Source organism: Equus caballus, chromosome 11, assembly GCF_041296265.1.
Source record: "Equus caballus isolate H_3958 breed thoroughbred chromosome 11, TB-T2T, whole genome shotgun sequence".
Lineage (NCBI taxonomy): Eukaryota > Metazoa > Chordata > Mammalia > Perissodactyla > Equidae > Equus > Equus caballus.
The window spans coordinates 17,554,132-17,568,880 of NC_091694.1; the positions used below are offsets into that span (position 1 = coordinate 17,554,132).

At 38.6% G+C, this 14,749-nt stretch overlaps 1 protein-coding gene across 6 annotated transcripts in view; it reads left to right on the forward strand.

Moving 5' to 3' along the window:
* The window catches only part of KANSL1 (KAT8 regulatory NSL complex subunit 1), a 175,392-nt gene that overhangs the window by 146,146 nt on the left and 14,497 nt on the right, over positions 1–14,749 (forward strand). For all 6 annotated transcript variants that reach the window (XM_070226067.1, XM_070226063.1, XM_070226064.1 and 3 more), the window contains one exon: positions 10,183–10,354. In XM_070226067.1, the coding sequence (XP_070082168.1) occupies positions 10,183–10,354 (172 nt within the window). The remainder of the gene's footprint in view (positions 1–10,182; positions 10,355–14,749) is intronic.

Here is a 14,749-nt window from a genome sequence, read left to right on the forward strand (position 1 = left end):
TTTCTTTTTTAAGTTCTGTAAGGTATAAAATGATGTAACAAACGTCTATGTACATACCACCCTACATGATAATACCTTGACATATTTTTACTTCATGTGTTTTTGTTTGTTTGTTTTTGAGGAAGATTGGCCCTGAGCTAACATCTGTGCCCTTCTTCCTCTACTTTATATGTGGGACGCCTACCACAGCATGGCTTGACAAGTGGTGTGTAGGTCTGCACCTGGGATCCGCACCGGCAAAGCCCCAAACCCCAGGCCACTGAAGGGGAATGTGCAAACTTAACCGATGCACCACCGGGCTGGCCCACTTCTTGTGGTTTTTTTTAATATTTAAGAGAAAATTACGGATAACAGTGTTTCTTTTATTTTCTGTTATCCCCCTTACCTGCTTCTTTAAGTGCCTTCATGGTGTACGTATTCTGCAACTTGGTGGTGGCGGTGGTGGTTGTCGTTGTTTTAATTTACTGTTATGCCTCAAGATCTCCATGTTGATGTATATAATTTCACTTTAGCTTTTGTACATAGTCCACATTTCCTTAAAAAAAAAAAAAAAGGACAATATTTGTGTGGGTGTTTGTATATCCATATCCTGTTTGTTGAGTTCAGAGTTCTAAATTTAACTCATATCTTGGGCTTATTAATTGTATGTGTATCTTTTCTCCTTTAGTCTGCTTTCTATTTGTTTTTGGAATATATTTGGTATGTAACACTGTGTAAGTTTAAGGTATACAACATGTTGATTTAATACATTTATATTACAATATGATAGCCATCATAGCCTTAGACAGCTTTATTGTGTCACATAATTACCATTTCTTTTTTGTGGTGGGAATAACTAAGATGTAGTCTCTTGGTACATTTGATGTTTATATAATACAGTTTATATAGTACAGTTGTTGTCTGTAATCACTGTAGTGTGTATTAGATCTCCAGGACTTATTTATCTACCAGTTGTAAGTTTGTACCCTTAAGCATCATCTCTCTTATTTCCCTACCTTCTGTTTCTATTTCGTTTTTTTATTCATATATTTCCAGGATGACTGGTTAGGTACGTACAAGTTCATGGTGGTTATTATATCTTTGTCATTCCTTTCATTATTGTGTTGTTTCCCTCTTGATCTCTATTAATACTTTAGATAGGTTTCTTTGTTAAGTACTTGTTAGATGTATGTTTTTCCATCTCTTTTGTTTTGAATTTTTCTATGTTGATTTGTTTTAATGTGTTTCTAAGAGGTGAATCAAATCCATTTACAATTACTCTGATTACTTTTAAATTTGAATTAGTTCTTCCATAACTTTTTTTAATCCTTGCCTTGTTTTTATGTCTTGTCTGCTATTTTTTGGGTTAGTTAAATGTTCATCTGTAGCAGCTTTGGGAACAATAGGCCTTTAGAATGCCTCTTCTTAAAACTCTGGTCTTTCCTTCTCATTATCTATAATTTATCTTTATTGTTTTAGTTACCTTGTTTTTAAATCCCTCCCTAATTTAGTCATTTTTAAGTTCATACTTATTTACATTTACCATGACTTTTGCCATTTTTGTTCATGGTTGCTTCTTGCTTCCCACTTCATCCTTCTTGCTGAATACACCCTTTAGTATCCTTCCAACAATGGTCTGTGAGTTGTAAAATCAATCTTTATATATTAAAAATACACAGAATTATATTTTGTGTGTATGTATACATATATGTATTTCAGAATGCAAAGGCAGTTATACATTCCCTTTATTCTTTTGTGCATGTGTGTGAGGAAGATTAGCCCTGGGCTGTCATCTGTGCCAATCTTCTTAATGTTGTATGTGAGATGCCACCACAGCATGGCTTGACAAGCAGTGCATACCCCCAGGCCACTGAAGTGGAGCATGTGAACTTAACCACTACACCACCAGGCCGGCCCATAGATTGCCTCTATTCTGTTTTTTGTGTTTTTTTTTTTTTCTTTTTTTCTGCTTTTTATCTCCCCAATCTCCCCAATCTCCCCCTGTACACTGTTGTATATCTTAGTTGCAGGTCCTTCTAGTTGTGGGATGTGGGGTGTGGGTGCCGCCTCAGCGTGGCCTGACGAGCGGTGCCATGTCTGTGCCCAGGATCCGAACCTTGGGCCACCACAGTGGAGCGCGCGAACTTAACCACTCGGCCACGGAGCCAGCCCAGCCTCTATTCTTGAATGATGGCTTAACTTCGTGTAAAATTTTGTATTCAGCACTTTGACGATATTTCATTGCTTTCGAATACTTACTGTTGTTGATGAAAGTTCTGATGTCAGTTTAATTGTCTTTCCTTCATAGGTTATCTGTGTCTTCTCTCTGGTAGCTTAAGTCTTCCAGCTCCAACAGCTTTGGTTTTCTTTGTATGTTTTACAGTATCAGGGGACATATGTAGATGTATGAATTAGTTTTTAGCCACTTAGGGTCTTGGCATGCACCTTCGTACTGAGGTCTTGTTTTGAGTTTTGAAAAATTTCTAGTCATTATTTCTTTAAATTTTTCTTTTCTTCACTTCTTTCCCTTTTTTGTATGGAATGTCTGTCTGTTAGATTATTATAGATCTTCTCATTTTCTCTTCAAGCTCTCTTAATTTCCTTTCTTCAGAATTTGTTCGTGGTTTCTTATAGAAGCATCCTCTTTTTTTCATCCTTTGTGTTCATGTTTTATGACTTGCTTTCAAATTGTTCTATTTCTAGTTTGTCGAGGGCAGATTCTTTCCATTTTGCATCTGTAGACTGCCTCATCAGTGTGTGTTCTTGTATGATTTGTAACCTTTCACTGTGAGGTCATCTGGGCGGGAGTGAGAGAGGCATGCTTTCTGTAGGAGTCTTGTGCTCCCTGGGCTGTGGAAGTGTTTGAAACACAGTTTTCTGTCAGCTTCTGAAGAGACCTTAGGAATCTAGGTGAATTTTGAGTGGTAAATTCTTAGCTTTAAGGTCCCTGCACATACACAGGTAGTATGAATTTGGACCACTTATCTGAACATAGGTCAGGACTGGTCGTTCACTTTCTTTCAGGTGACTTTTTCCACTAAGATCCCAGGGTGGATGTTAAACTTCCTTGCCACTTTGCTGGCTGCTTGACCAAGACTTTCTCATTATTACCTTGACTTTGAGTTCTCTTTCTGTTGCTTGCACCTTGGAATTTCCTGCTCTTGATTCAAGTTATAGACCCTTTGGCAGTGTGATAGAGTCTATGGACTCCTCAGAATTAAAATTTTAATGCATAAAATAAAATACATTGGATTATAGAGGAAACCAAGTATGTTGAAATGGTTATTAAAAATTTTTTTCTGGTGTAAGTAACATGTACTTCTTTATTAATGCACTGCAACAACAAGATTTAGCAGCAGGTCTAATAAATATCATGATTTTCAAGTAGTGATGAGCGTAAAGATACCTGCCAGCACTGTAATGTGATTGGTGAATCAGTTTGGAGAGCAATTCATGCCATATCCTCGGAGAGTCATAACAGATGTTAAAGACTTAAGTCTTTTGTTAAAAAAGAAGAAAGTGTTTTAGTTTCCTCAACTTATTTGACCAGGGAACCTCTGTAAAGTAATACTGATTTAGCGTCCTCGTGAACTACTGGGATTCCAAGAGAAACCTTTCAGAACATCTGCTTTCTGCTCAGTAATCTCTTTGTAGGTCATGTCTGTATACCTGCCAGTACTGAAATAAAAAGCTTAAAAATGAAACCTTGACTCACCAACATTTTCCACTTCTTAAAATCTCATTGTAAAATTCTGAATAGATGCAGTAGATGTTTTTGAATATCTTAAAGTAAATGTAAATATAGAAACTTTGTTTGCAACCTTTTTTTTTCCTGCTTTTTTCCCCAAATCCCCCCAGTGCATAGTTGTATATTTTAGTTGTGGGTTCCCCTAGTTGTGGTGTGTGGGACACTGCCTCAGCGTGGCCTGACAAGTGGTGCCATGTCTGCACCCAGGATCCGAACCGGCAAAACCCTGGGCCACGAAAGCAAAACACACGAACTTAACCACTCAGCCACACGGCCAGCCCCCAGCATTGACTTACTGGTTCCATTTTATTTTCAGATATAGTTTGTTTACAGGAAAATAAGTGATCAGTCAAATGATTGCACATTTTCTTTCAATATTTGATGCACTTAACATTTATTGTTTTAATTGCTGTGTACATATATTTTTGATTAAGTTGCATATACATATTTCTTTCTTTCTTTTTTTCTTTTTTGAGGAAGATTGGCCCTGAGCTAACATCGTGCCCATCTTCCTCTACTTTATATGTGGGATGCCTACCACAGCATGGTGTGCCAAGTGGTGCCATGTCCACAACTGGGATCTGAACCAGCAAAACCCGGGCCACCGAAGCAGAACGTGCGCATTTAATTGCTGCACCACTGCGCCAGCCCCTACATATTTCTTAATATCAGTAGTACTTAGCATTTTAGATGCCACGTATGAAGTGATGCCACAGTTTCACCATTCCATAATTCCATACTTCATTTTCCAGTTTCATATACTAGGTGACCCTTGAGCATTTTGCACAAATTTCAAAATCTTCCTATTTTATTCCATTATCATTTTAAACTACTTCTTCAAGGTCTGCTGTTGTTATTAGTTCTGTATAGGCTATTTTAAGATTGAATCAAGTAGTACCATCTTCAGTGTTATGGTTGATTGTTGCTGCCGGTAATGCTTTTAACTTAAATGGTGATTTCTTACTATTATCAGAGACCACTCTGTTCAGATTACTAAGATTCTTTCATAAATGATTTTTCAAGTTGGTTTGAAGCAAGATATCCAGATAAGGTCCATACATTCTGGTCAGTCTTTTAAATCTCATTTTATAGATTTCCCCTTCATCTCTTTTTTTCTTGCAATTTAAACAGTTTTATGATATGTTGAGATGTGATTTTCTTTGTGTTTTCATTCTGCTTTGGGTTTTGCAGAGCTTCTTAAATCTGTGAATTCATGTCTTTAATCAGTTTTTAGCACAAACAAGGCTATTATCTTTTCAAATATTGCTCTTGCTCCGTTCTCTGTCTTCTTCTGGGCCTCAGATTACAAGTACACTGGACTTTGTCACAATGCTCTGTGTGCCCTTTTATTCTTTTCTCTATTTTCCTCTGTTTCTTTTTTTTCTTTTGGTGAGGAAGATTGGCCCTGAACTAACATCTGTACCAGTCTTCCTCTATTTTGTATGTGGGATGCCACCACAACATGGCTTGATGAGTGATGTGTAGGTCCATGCCCAGGACTCAACCAGCGACTGCCCAAGCAGAGTGTATGAAGTTAACGACTACGCCACCAGGTGGCCCTTCCTCGCTTTCTTAATTTATACAGTTCCTATTAACCTATCTACCAGTTATCCTATCCTCTCTTCTCTTGTGTCTAATATAATATCAGATTCATCTATTGGATTTTTAAGTTTCCGTTTGATTCATTTATGTATATATTTAAGACTTTTTTGATCTTTTCATCTTTCTTCTCCATATTTCCCTGTGCGTAATAATCGTTTATTTTTAAATCCTTGTCTCCTGGCTCCATAATCTGAATTGTTGGGGGCTGTGTTTCTGTTGTTTTGTTTTCAGTCACTGTTGGATAGTATATATTTTATAGATTTTAGCAGCTCTGATGTTCGCTCTCCAGAGGAGATTCACCTTCAGGAGAATGTAGATTGTGGGCTGAAAACTTGAACACAATTAGGGACAGGGCTAAGTTGCAGCTGGGTTACTATTTTAGTAAGGCTTTGTTTCTCTCTGGTCCATTCTTAGGGCATAGCTTTGTTTCTCAGCCCTGCTTTCAGCTGAAAGCCTGATATGTTGACCAGTGCCCTTCTCCTAGTATATCCTGAACTCTGATTCTAGTCTCCTCCTCAGAGTGAGACTGCCACAAGCTATTCTCTATTTTTCGGAGACTTTGTGCTTAACTTTAGCCTCCTACCCATCACAGCTTCAGAATTTGCCAAATGCCTTACGAGGGTGAGTAGCTGACATGTGTCATACTTAGTTTCCTGTCCTTTCTTTTCACTGGGAACTTGTCTCCTCAAGTCTCTAATATTGTCTCTTCAGCCCTACAGAACCATTGTCAAAAGCTCTGCTTATTTCTCTGTCCCCACAAGGAGCCCTTCTCCCAAGGCACCAAATTCTAAGGATGTTTTCCAAAATCATCCATTGTCCCCAGAAAGAAGCAGCTCCAAACTTTTGTGATTCTTCCCTCTCTGGAATCTTAAACTCCTCAGTATTGTCATTGTTTTAGCATTTCTCTCACATCTTAAAGTTTTGTTTTGTTTTCTTTTAAATCTGGCCTTTCTAGTTACTCTGAGAGTGTTAGTTTGCTATCAGCTATCCATTATACCCCTTTTCCTTGTAATTTATTTGTTGAGAAAACTGGGTTATTTATTCTTTTGTATCCTGTGACTTACGTTTTTCTGATTATATCTCTGTAGTGTTACTTTCTTGCCTCTTGACATATCTAGCAGTGTTTTATTGGATGCTGGGCATTTAATTTTACATGGTTGAAGCCTATGGATCATGTTATCTTCCTTTAAAGAGGCTTTGTTTTGTTGGCAGATAAGTCACTTGAGGTTCACTTTTTCCTTTATTAGGCAGAGTATAGCCTACTTAATAGTTTAACTCCACTAATATGTCAGGATCTTTTAGAGTCTTTCTTAAATGCTCCATGCCACTTGGCTAGTCACAATTCGAAACCCTGTCTGCCTCTGTGAGCTCTGGGAACCATTCAGATCACAGCTCCTCACTTGTTCTTTGCCTTACCTCATGGAATTTCACCCTGTACGTGGACTTCTTCGTATTCAGTGAAAACTCAGGGGAATCTCATGAAGATTTCTGGAGCTCTTTTTCCATATGGCTTCCTCTTCTTGAGAATTCTGCTTCACAGTTTCTAATCACCTGAGCCTCTGACCTTCATTCTCTGAGAGTTCGTTTCCTCACCTCAGTGAAACCATCAAAATCTGCATAGAATCTCTCTACCTGCTGTGCCATAAGCCAGAGCAATCACAGAAGCCACCTCATTGGTTTCTCAGTCTTAAGCTGTGCGTTGTCCAGTTTTCTAGTTTGTGGCTAAAGGATAAATCTGATCACTGTTACTCCATCATGGCCAGAAGAAGTCATTGTTTTCTTTTCCAAAATTTTATTATGAAATTATTCAAACACAGTAAAGTTGAATGACGTTTACAATGAACAGCTGTATATTTACCCCTTAGAGTCTACTGTGCTTTAGCATTTTACTGCATTTTATCACATATCCATCCTTCTGTCCATTCATAAATCTATCTTATTGGTAGTGCTTTTAAAAGTCAGTGATGTTCCTCTGTTTCCGGCATTTCCTGAAAATTGGTAGTTGGATATAAAGACTTGAACATTAAAACTAGGTTTGAGTTTTGGCAAAAAGACAAAAGGTAGCTTATGTTCTTGCTTCAGAAGACACATACTGTCTTGTCTTTTTAACACTTTTTGTGTTAGTCAGCTGTGGGTAGTGGAGATGTTGAGTGGGTAGTTAAATATACAAGTCTGAAATTATGTTAATTATTTCCTAATATTGAGTAATCTTGATATCCAGAAATAAATTCCCACTTCTCATGGTAGGTTGTTTATATTTGTTGTGATTTTTTAAAAAACATAAAAGGGCTCATGCATATAATTGGCATCTTCTTTCTGTGTGTGTGCCTTTGTGTACTTAAGAAGTATATCTGTTGGATAAATTCTAGCTGTGGACTTGTGCAAAGCAGGTATGAATTAAGTAATTTTAAAGTTGTCCAAACTGTCCTTCAAAAAAATTCCAAAAGTTTGTCTTTTAATAAATTGTGTTGATATTTTTATATACTCCTAGGTTCTATTTATTAATATTTTACTTTACAGTTTTTCATTCAAAAGTGAGATTGATGTTTAAGTTATATGTGTGCTACCCTTTGTCAGGTTTTTAGGAAGCATTCTATTTTGCTAAAAGGACTATAGCATTCTTTCTAGTTTATTTGTGCCAGCATCAGCCATTTTATTTGAATTGAAATTATCTGTTCTTTAATGTTTTTATTCTAGTCTGAGGCCCTACCTTTTTTTAGGTGTGCATATTGTATTCCCTCATTAGATGGAATACAAAAATATTTAACATTTAAACATTATAGAAATGCGTAATGCAGAAAATGAAAGCCTTCCTTAATCTCCCCCCCACCCCCCTCCTCCTTGTGATAGCCACAGCAGTGGTTTCTTGCACATTCCTCTATCCTCCTCCTCTCTGCATATTATAAATGTTTTATTTGGATAATATTACTATGCTAAGACTTTTTATTTTAGCTTGGCAGTATATCTTGGCTATTTCTTCAGGTTAGCTTATAGAGCTAGCTTAGAGAGAACTTAGCTTTATGCTTACAAACGGCTGCAATAGAATGTTCCGTTTATATGTGCGTGTGTATATATATTTATATGTACTGTTTGCATTTTTTCCTTTTTCTCTTTATTAGGCCAGTCTTATAGTTTATCTGATTAATTGGTCTGTTCCTGTCCATCCTGCCCTTGAGGTGGGTATGGGAAGAAACAAAGAAAAACTTGGAAAGAACAGCTTTTAAATTTTCTGTTTCCAGCATGTATTTCCTCTTTTGGTAATTTCAGCTTTTGTCTTAATTCCTTTTCTTAGTTTTATTTTCTTCTTCTTGCCATATTCTTTTTACTCTACACCCAGTCTATTGACTGTTGACTTAAGGGGTATACTCTAGCCATAAAATGGAATGTCGTTCATTATCCCATATGGAGAGCTAGTTGATACCATGGGTCAGTTTATGAGGAAAAAACATACTTCCCTTTTAAGATTTCTTATTTTGATTTTTGATACCTTTTTGGGTTTTGTCTCTGCCAACTTGTGCCCCTCTCTCTTTACCTGAAAATGTTATCTCCTCCAGAAAACCAGCCCTGATTAATTAAGGTGCAAGGGATATTCTTTTCCCCGAACAGTACCAGTTAATACTGTTTACACAGAAGCGTCGTGTCTAGTTGATAGAATTTCCCTTCAGTGCAGGGTGCTCAGTCTAAGCTTCACAGGACCTTCTTTACATGCCACCCATTTATGTGGTTGCGAGACAGAGGCAATTGGGGAATGTTGATAAGACCACGTTGTTTTCATATTTATCTTTCTTATACGTGCTCGTAAAGGCAAAGAGCTTTCAAGAGACGTCTGTTCTGAAAAGAAATGCAGCGCTAGCTGTTGTTACAGTTTTTGCTAGCAGAGTTTTGATGCTACCGTTTTGTCTTTATTACGATACTACCCTTGTTCCTAGCATCCCATCTCATAGCCCCATTCCACAGGCAAGTCCTTTCTTCGAGAACTGCATGCTGCCCAAGTGCTTTTTATGGGTCATGCTTTGGCACGTGCCAGACTTGTTCATACTAACACTAGAACCTAGGGATCCTGCATTCAGCATGACCTGAAGTTTTCTCCTCAAAGCATAAAATTGTAAAAATTCTCTTTTTTACATCTTTTGAAGACAGATTATATTTCACTGTGGACATAGCTGGAGAGGTTATTTCTTATCCTGCTCACATGTATACAAAGGAAGTTTAGTGGAAATAATTTCTATCCCCTTTGAATTAATCTAACACTCACCATACCAAATTTATTTTCATTACTTCTGCATGAGTTTTATAGCATTGGATTTTAAGCTAGATTAAAGAATAGTTAATGGGTTCTGTGTGGTCCAGGGAAACATGCCATTTTGTTTGAGAGACCACCCAAAAATGTTTTTAGGAGGAGGTGTGGAAATAGGAGAGGTATGGTTCATTATTAAGGCTCTTTGGTGGATGAAGTTGCTGAAGAGAGCAAGTCATGTCCCACCTGGGACTCAGGAGCCAGCTGTTCACCTTCGCAGCCGGTTGAAAACCGTCAAGGTGGTGGAAACATGCAGGTTTTATAAAGTGTTTTCAGAAAGCAGTTTCAGTAGCTTTAAACTATCACAAGTTAGATACCTGGGTTAGCACTTAGGACTTGAAGAACTTGCATTTCATTATTGAAAAAGAAGCACGCTTAATCCCTTTGAAGATTAGGGTGTTGGAGAAATGAAAATCTTTTAACAAACAAAAAATCAAATGTTCTGTTAGCGGTGTCATGTAGGTATCTAGAAGGGCCTTTTGAATCTTTGGGATAATGAGTGGGGAGCTGGGTTTTTATCACATACTGAACTGTCAGTTTTGTCTGCCTTTCACAGGTTCACCGGAACAGCACAGTGCGCTCTGGCTGCGACGTGAACCCCTCCTGTGCACTGTGTGGCTCAGGCACCGCCAGTACCATGCCTCCAGAAATCCACTATGAAGCCCCTCTGTTGGAACGCCTTTCCCAGTTGGACTCGTGTGTTCACCCGGTTCTAGCATTTCCAGATGGTAAGAAAGGGCACAGAATATTATAAAGTCTAGTGAATGAGATTTAAAGGGTTCAAAGTGAAAGTAAGGCTGCCAGGATCCTGATACAACGCAGGTATTAATCAAGGTATCACTGTCTATCAGCAAAGTCTTCTCTTAAAATTTTGTGAATAGGGTTTAACAGATCCACCAGACCAGAATGTGCCCTAAAAGATTGCAGCTTGCTAAGAGAGAGATTTTACCCTAACTCTTCAAGTGACTGGGCGGGGCATGGGGATAGTTGCCTCCAGCCACAAACAACCTAGGCCATTGTAGCCCGGGATATTTTTTAAAATGTATTGTCTGCATGGGTCATGATGTAAAATAGGATAGGCAGCACTATTCTGGGCGAATGTCGTTATATTGGGGGTGTACATATTACTGTGGGTATGTGACAGCTTTCCAGGGTGTACATAAACCTGGATCCTCAATGTTAATTTGTGCTATTTTTCTAAAGTTAATCTACGTGATAAGCCTCTGTGTCTCCCAGTTTTCCTTTTCCGCCTCCCTTTTCAGAATTGCTCTTCTCTAATTTCAGAAAAGACAGTCATTCCTCTTAACCATATTGAGTCTCATTGTGGGTCTTGACCCAGAGTATAAAAACCTTGGGCAGGGCCAGCCTGGTGGCACAGTGGTTAAGTTCGCACTTTCAGCAGCCTGGGGTTTGCCAGTTCGGATCCCGGGTGCGGACATGGCACCACTTGGCAAAAGCCATGCTGTGGTAGGCATCCCACATATAAAGTGGAGGAAGATGGGCACGGACGTTAGCTCAGGGCCAGTCCTCCTCAGCAAAAAGAGGAGGATTGGCAGTAGTTAGCTCAGCGCTAATCTTCCTCAAAAACAAAACAAAACCTTGGGCAATAGAGACACCCAAGGGACCATTTCCAAGGGAGTTCATGGCTTCTGAAGAAGAATCCCATGGGAGTTACGTAAAAAAGAGTTTTGAATAAAAAAATTAATGAAGATGTAGGAACCTTATTTTGTTTAGAATATAGCTTATGGAAAAATTCTGTGCCTTGTATGTCTGTCATCTTAGAATAAATATTGAGAATTAATAACTGAAGTTAGGCTTTACTCTGACTAAAGACTGATTGACTTAAGTAGGTTTAAAAGAAAGATTTTTCCTTCAGTTAATTAACCTAAATATATTTACATGCCAAGGTGTTGATTTACATATTTTTAAAGCATATGTAGTATTCTGAAAAAATACCTTTACAACTGTCCATGACTTTTTTAAACACATCACATCTCAAATGTTGGGTTGTATATGAGCAAAAATATACTGCTCTAGATAGAGACGACAGGAAGCCAGTACTTTCGTAATCTGGATTGGTTTCATTGATTTTCAGATAATCTCATGATCTGGCCCCAACCTACAGAATGTAAGCACTTCCTCTCAAATTGCTGTGGTATTTTATCTCTATGTTATGGCTTATATTATGGCTATTTATGGACTTATTTTCCATTGCTTAAATTTTAAGCTCCCTGGGGATAAGGAACCATGTTTTTCTTCCTACTCTGTCATCATAACACCTTACAGATAGTCTGTACAAGTTTTTGAAAGGAGGATAATTGAAATAGGAGTCTGAGGAATGAGAATTACGGGGGATGTAAGATTTACTTGGGAGTATAAGAGAAAAAAAAGTGTTTAGCATGAGGGATGTATAAACTTTTTCTTAAAGGGACAGATGCTAAATAATCTGGGTTTTTCAGGCCATACTGTCTGTTTATTCTATGTGAAAACTACTCAACTCTGCCACTGTAGCACAAAAGTAGCCTTCCACTATATGTAAACAAATGGGCGTGACTGTGTTCCAATAAAACTTTATTTATAAAAACAGTCCTTGCTGTTAGCTATCCTAGAGAATCCCCTGTTCTTCAAATGATTGAATCCTTTCTTGGCCACTAAGACCTGTAACTGCTCCATGCCTTGTTATCAAAACTCCCCCTGACTATATAAGGAAGAGCATGGTGTAATATTCCTGCTGTACGTGACTTCTGGTAGGAGGAGAAAAATTTAGAGAACTTGGAGTATATGAATAGCAAGCTAATCAGGGGCAGAAGTTTAGGGCTGGAGTGGTGGAGCAGTAAATAAACTTTAGAACATAATGAGTGGGAAAACTAAGACATTTTCTTCCGTGCTTCAGATTCCAGAGTCACTGGCTTTTACTTTCTCTTGCCATTTGAATAATAGCTCATTTAACTTGATATTAGGTTTACAAAGTACTTTTCTTATACTTGTCTCATTTACTTCCCTCATTAGTCTTGTAAGGTATTACTTCAGTTTTACAGATCAAGAAGCAGGTTGTGGTTTATCTCAGACTACATGGCTAGTGAGTTTAGATGGCTCTAGAACTCAAACCCAGATCATCTGATGCCTGTGCTTCATTTCACTCTATTCCATGTTCCTTCTCAGCCAGGTTATTAAGCGAAGTCAGCTTCCTACCCATTTCCAGATTCTGACTGCAGACGGAACCTCGAGGAAGACTTGGAAACATTTCTAGGGTTACTATGTCAGGATTGCAGTGTTGAATTGCATGGTATCGTATTTGAATAAAGAAGCCTGAAGCGTGTAGTTGTATTCTTATTCTGATAAGGGCTTTTCCATATTCACTGAATATCAGCTGATAAACACGGTGATCATTCTTTTGTCAACAGTATTACAATGTACATTTGTGGATTGTCTCCCCCAGCCCCCAATCAAATATGCCCAAACCACCTGCCTGACGTCTTCTGTTCTGTCATTCATCATCTCTACTAGGAGATACCCATTCCCTATTAACACCTTCTGTTCTTCTGACTTCATTATATCCAAAGATCTGACTACTGCCCTTCCATTTCCTTCCTCCATCCCATGCCAAGCGATTATAGGTAGCGGCGGGGTGTATGGAGCACCCATTTCTATAGTCTTTATCATCTTCATTTTCCTGCCTGCCTCTAAATACTGTTTCTCTGTCTCACCACACACACATATAGCTCCTAATCGTGACACTGGGGTCTGGACAAGAGAATTGATCAATAAGTTCTCCTTATGAGACTATAACAGAGAGTATATATATGTATTTTACTATCTCGAGTAGGAGGTATGAACATATTTGCCTAAGGATAAGTTAAACTTACTGTGGGTTGACCTGGGGACCTAGTTACTTTATCTAATATTGTTTCTATTGGGATAATTTTGCTTTGATCCAAATAATTGCCACATTCAGGAGGCAGTCTATTTGTAAACTGGAAGATTCCCAGAGCCACAAAGATGCCCATCTCCATAGGGCATCATTATTCTATGTTTATAGCACCTCCTAAAGTATTGAGATTCCCCAGATATCATTGTGTAGAATAGTAAGTAACAGTGAAGAAGAGCAGCCAACATAATACTGTGTGGGTCAAACATGTGTACCAGACCTGACCTTTGGACCACCCTTTTGCACCTTTTCTCTAGAAGATATTTAAAGATGGCAGGATTTCCAACTTTTCCTTTTCTTTCTTTTTTTTTTTGAGGAAGATTAGCTCTGAGCTAACATCTGCTGCCAATCCTCCTCTTTTTGCTGAGGAAGACTGGCCCTGAGCTAACATCCGTGCCCATCTTCCTCTACTTTCTATGTGGGACGCCTACCACAGCATGGCTGGACAAGCAGTGCCATGTCTGCATCCGGGATCTGAACCGGCGAACCCCAGGCTGCTGAAGCAGAATGTGCACACTTAACCATTGCACCACTGGGCCAGCCCCAAACTTTTCATTTTCAAGTAGAGTTTTACTCGTTTCTAACCAGTTTGTGTAAGTTGTTAGGATGAGAACCAACTGCACCTCTTAATCCTAGAGTTCTTCCTCCAATCTTGACCACATCTCAGCCACTCCCCTTCAGTGTGGCTGGGAATGATAGAATTTGAGGAACTGTCTGCTGGGCTGGAAGATGGAGGCACTAGGGTGTGATAATAACCCTTTAGTACTCCAGAAGGAGGGTCTTGTTTCCTTTTCACCTCACTTAATCAAACCAGTTAATCCTTAGCTGAAAATGTAGAGGATTTATAATTTAGGGAGAAGAATGTTAGCTTAGGTTTGGGCTTGAGAGCACCACCTGCTGGCCATGAAGATCTATGTTGTTTTGAGAGAGCTTGCCAAGACAATTAACTGTGTTTGTGAGGTTACCACAACTTACCAGCAGGAGGAAGAAATGAGCGTTACACAATACCCCAAGAAAGTGTGCTTGAGAAAATGGTGGAAAGTAATGAGCAAAACAGTCAAGCGGATCATGAAATGTCAGACCCTCATGGGCCTGAAGTCAAGGTTTTTTCATTTTGTTTGAGGAAATAGTAATGAGATAATGTCAGTTAAATCACTTCTTTTTCCTATTATTGACCTGATCGAGGGTCTGCATC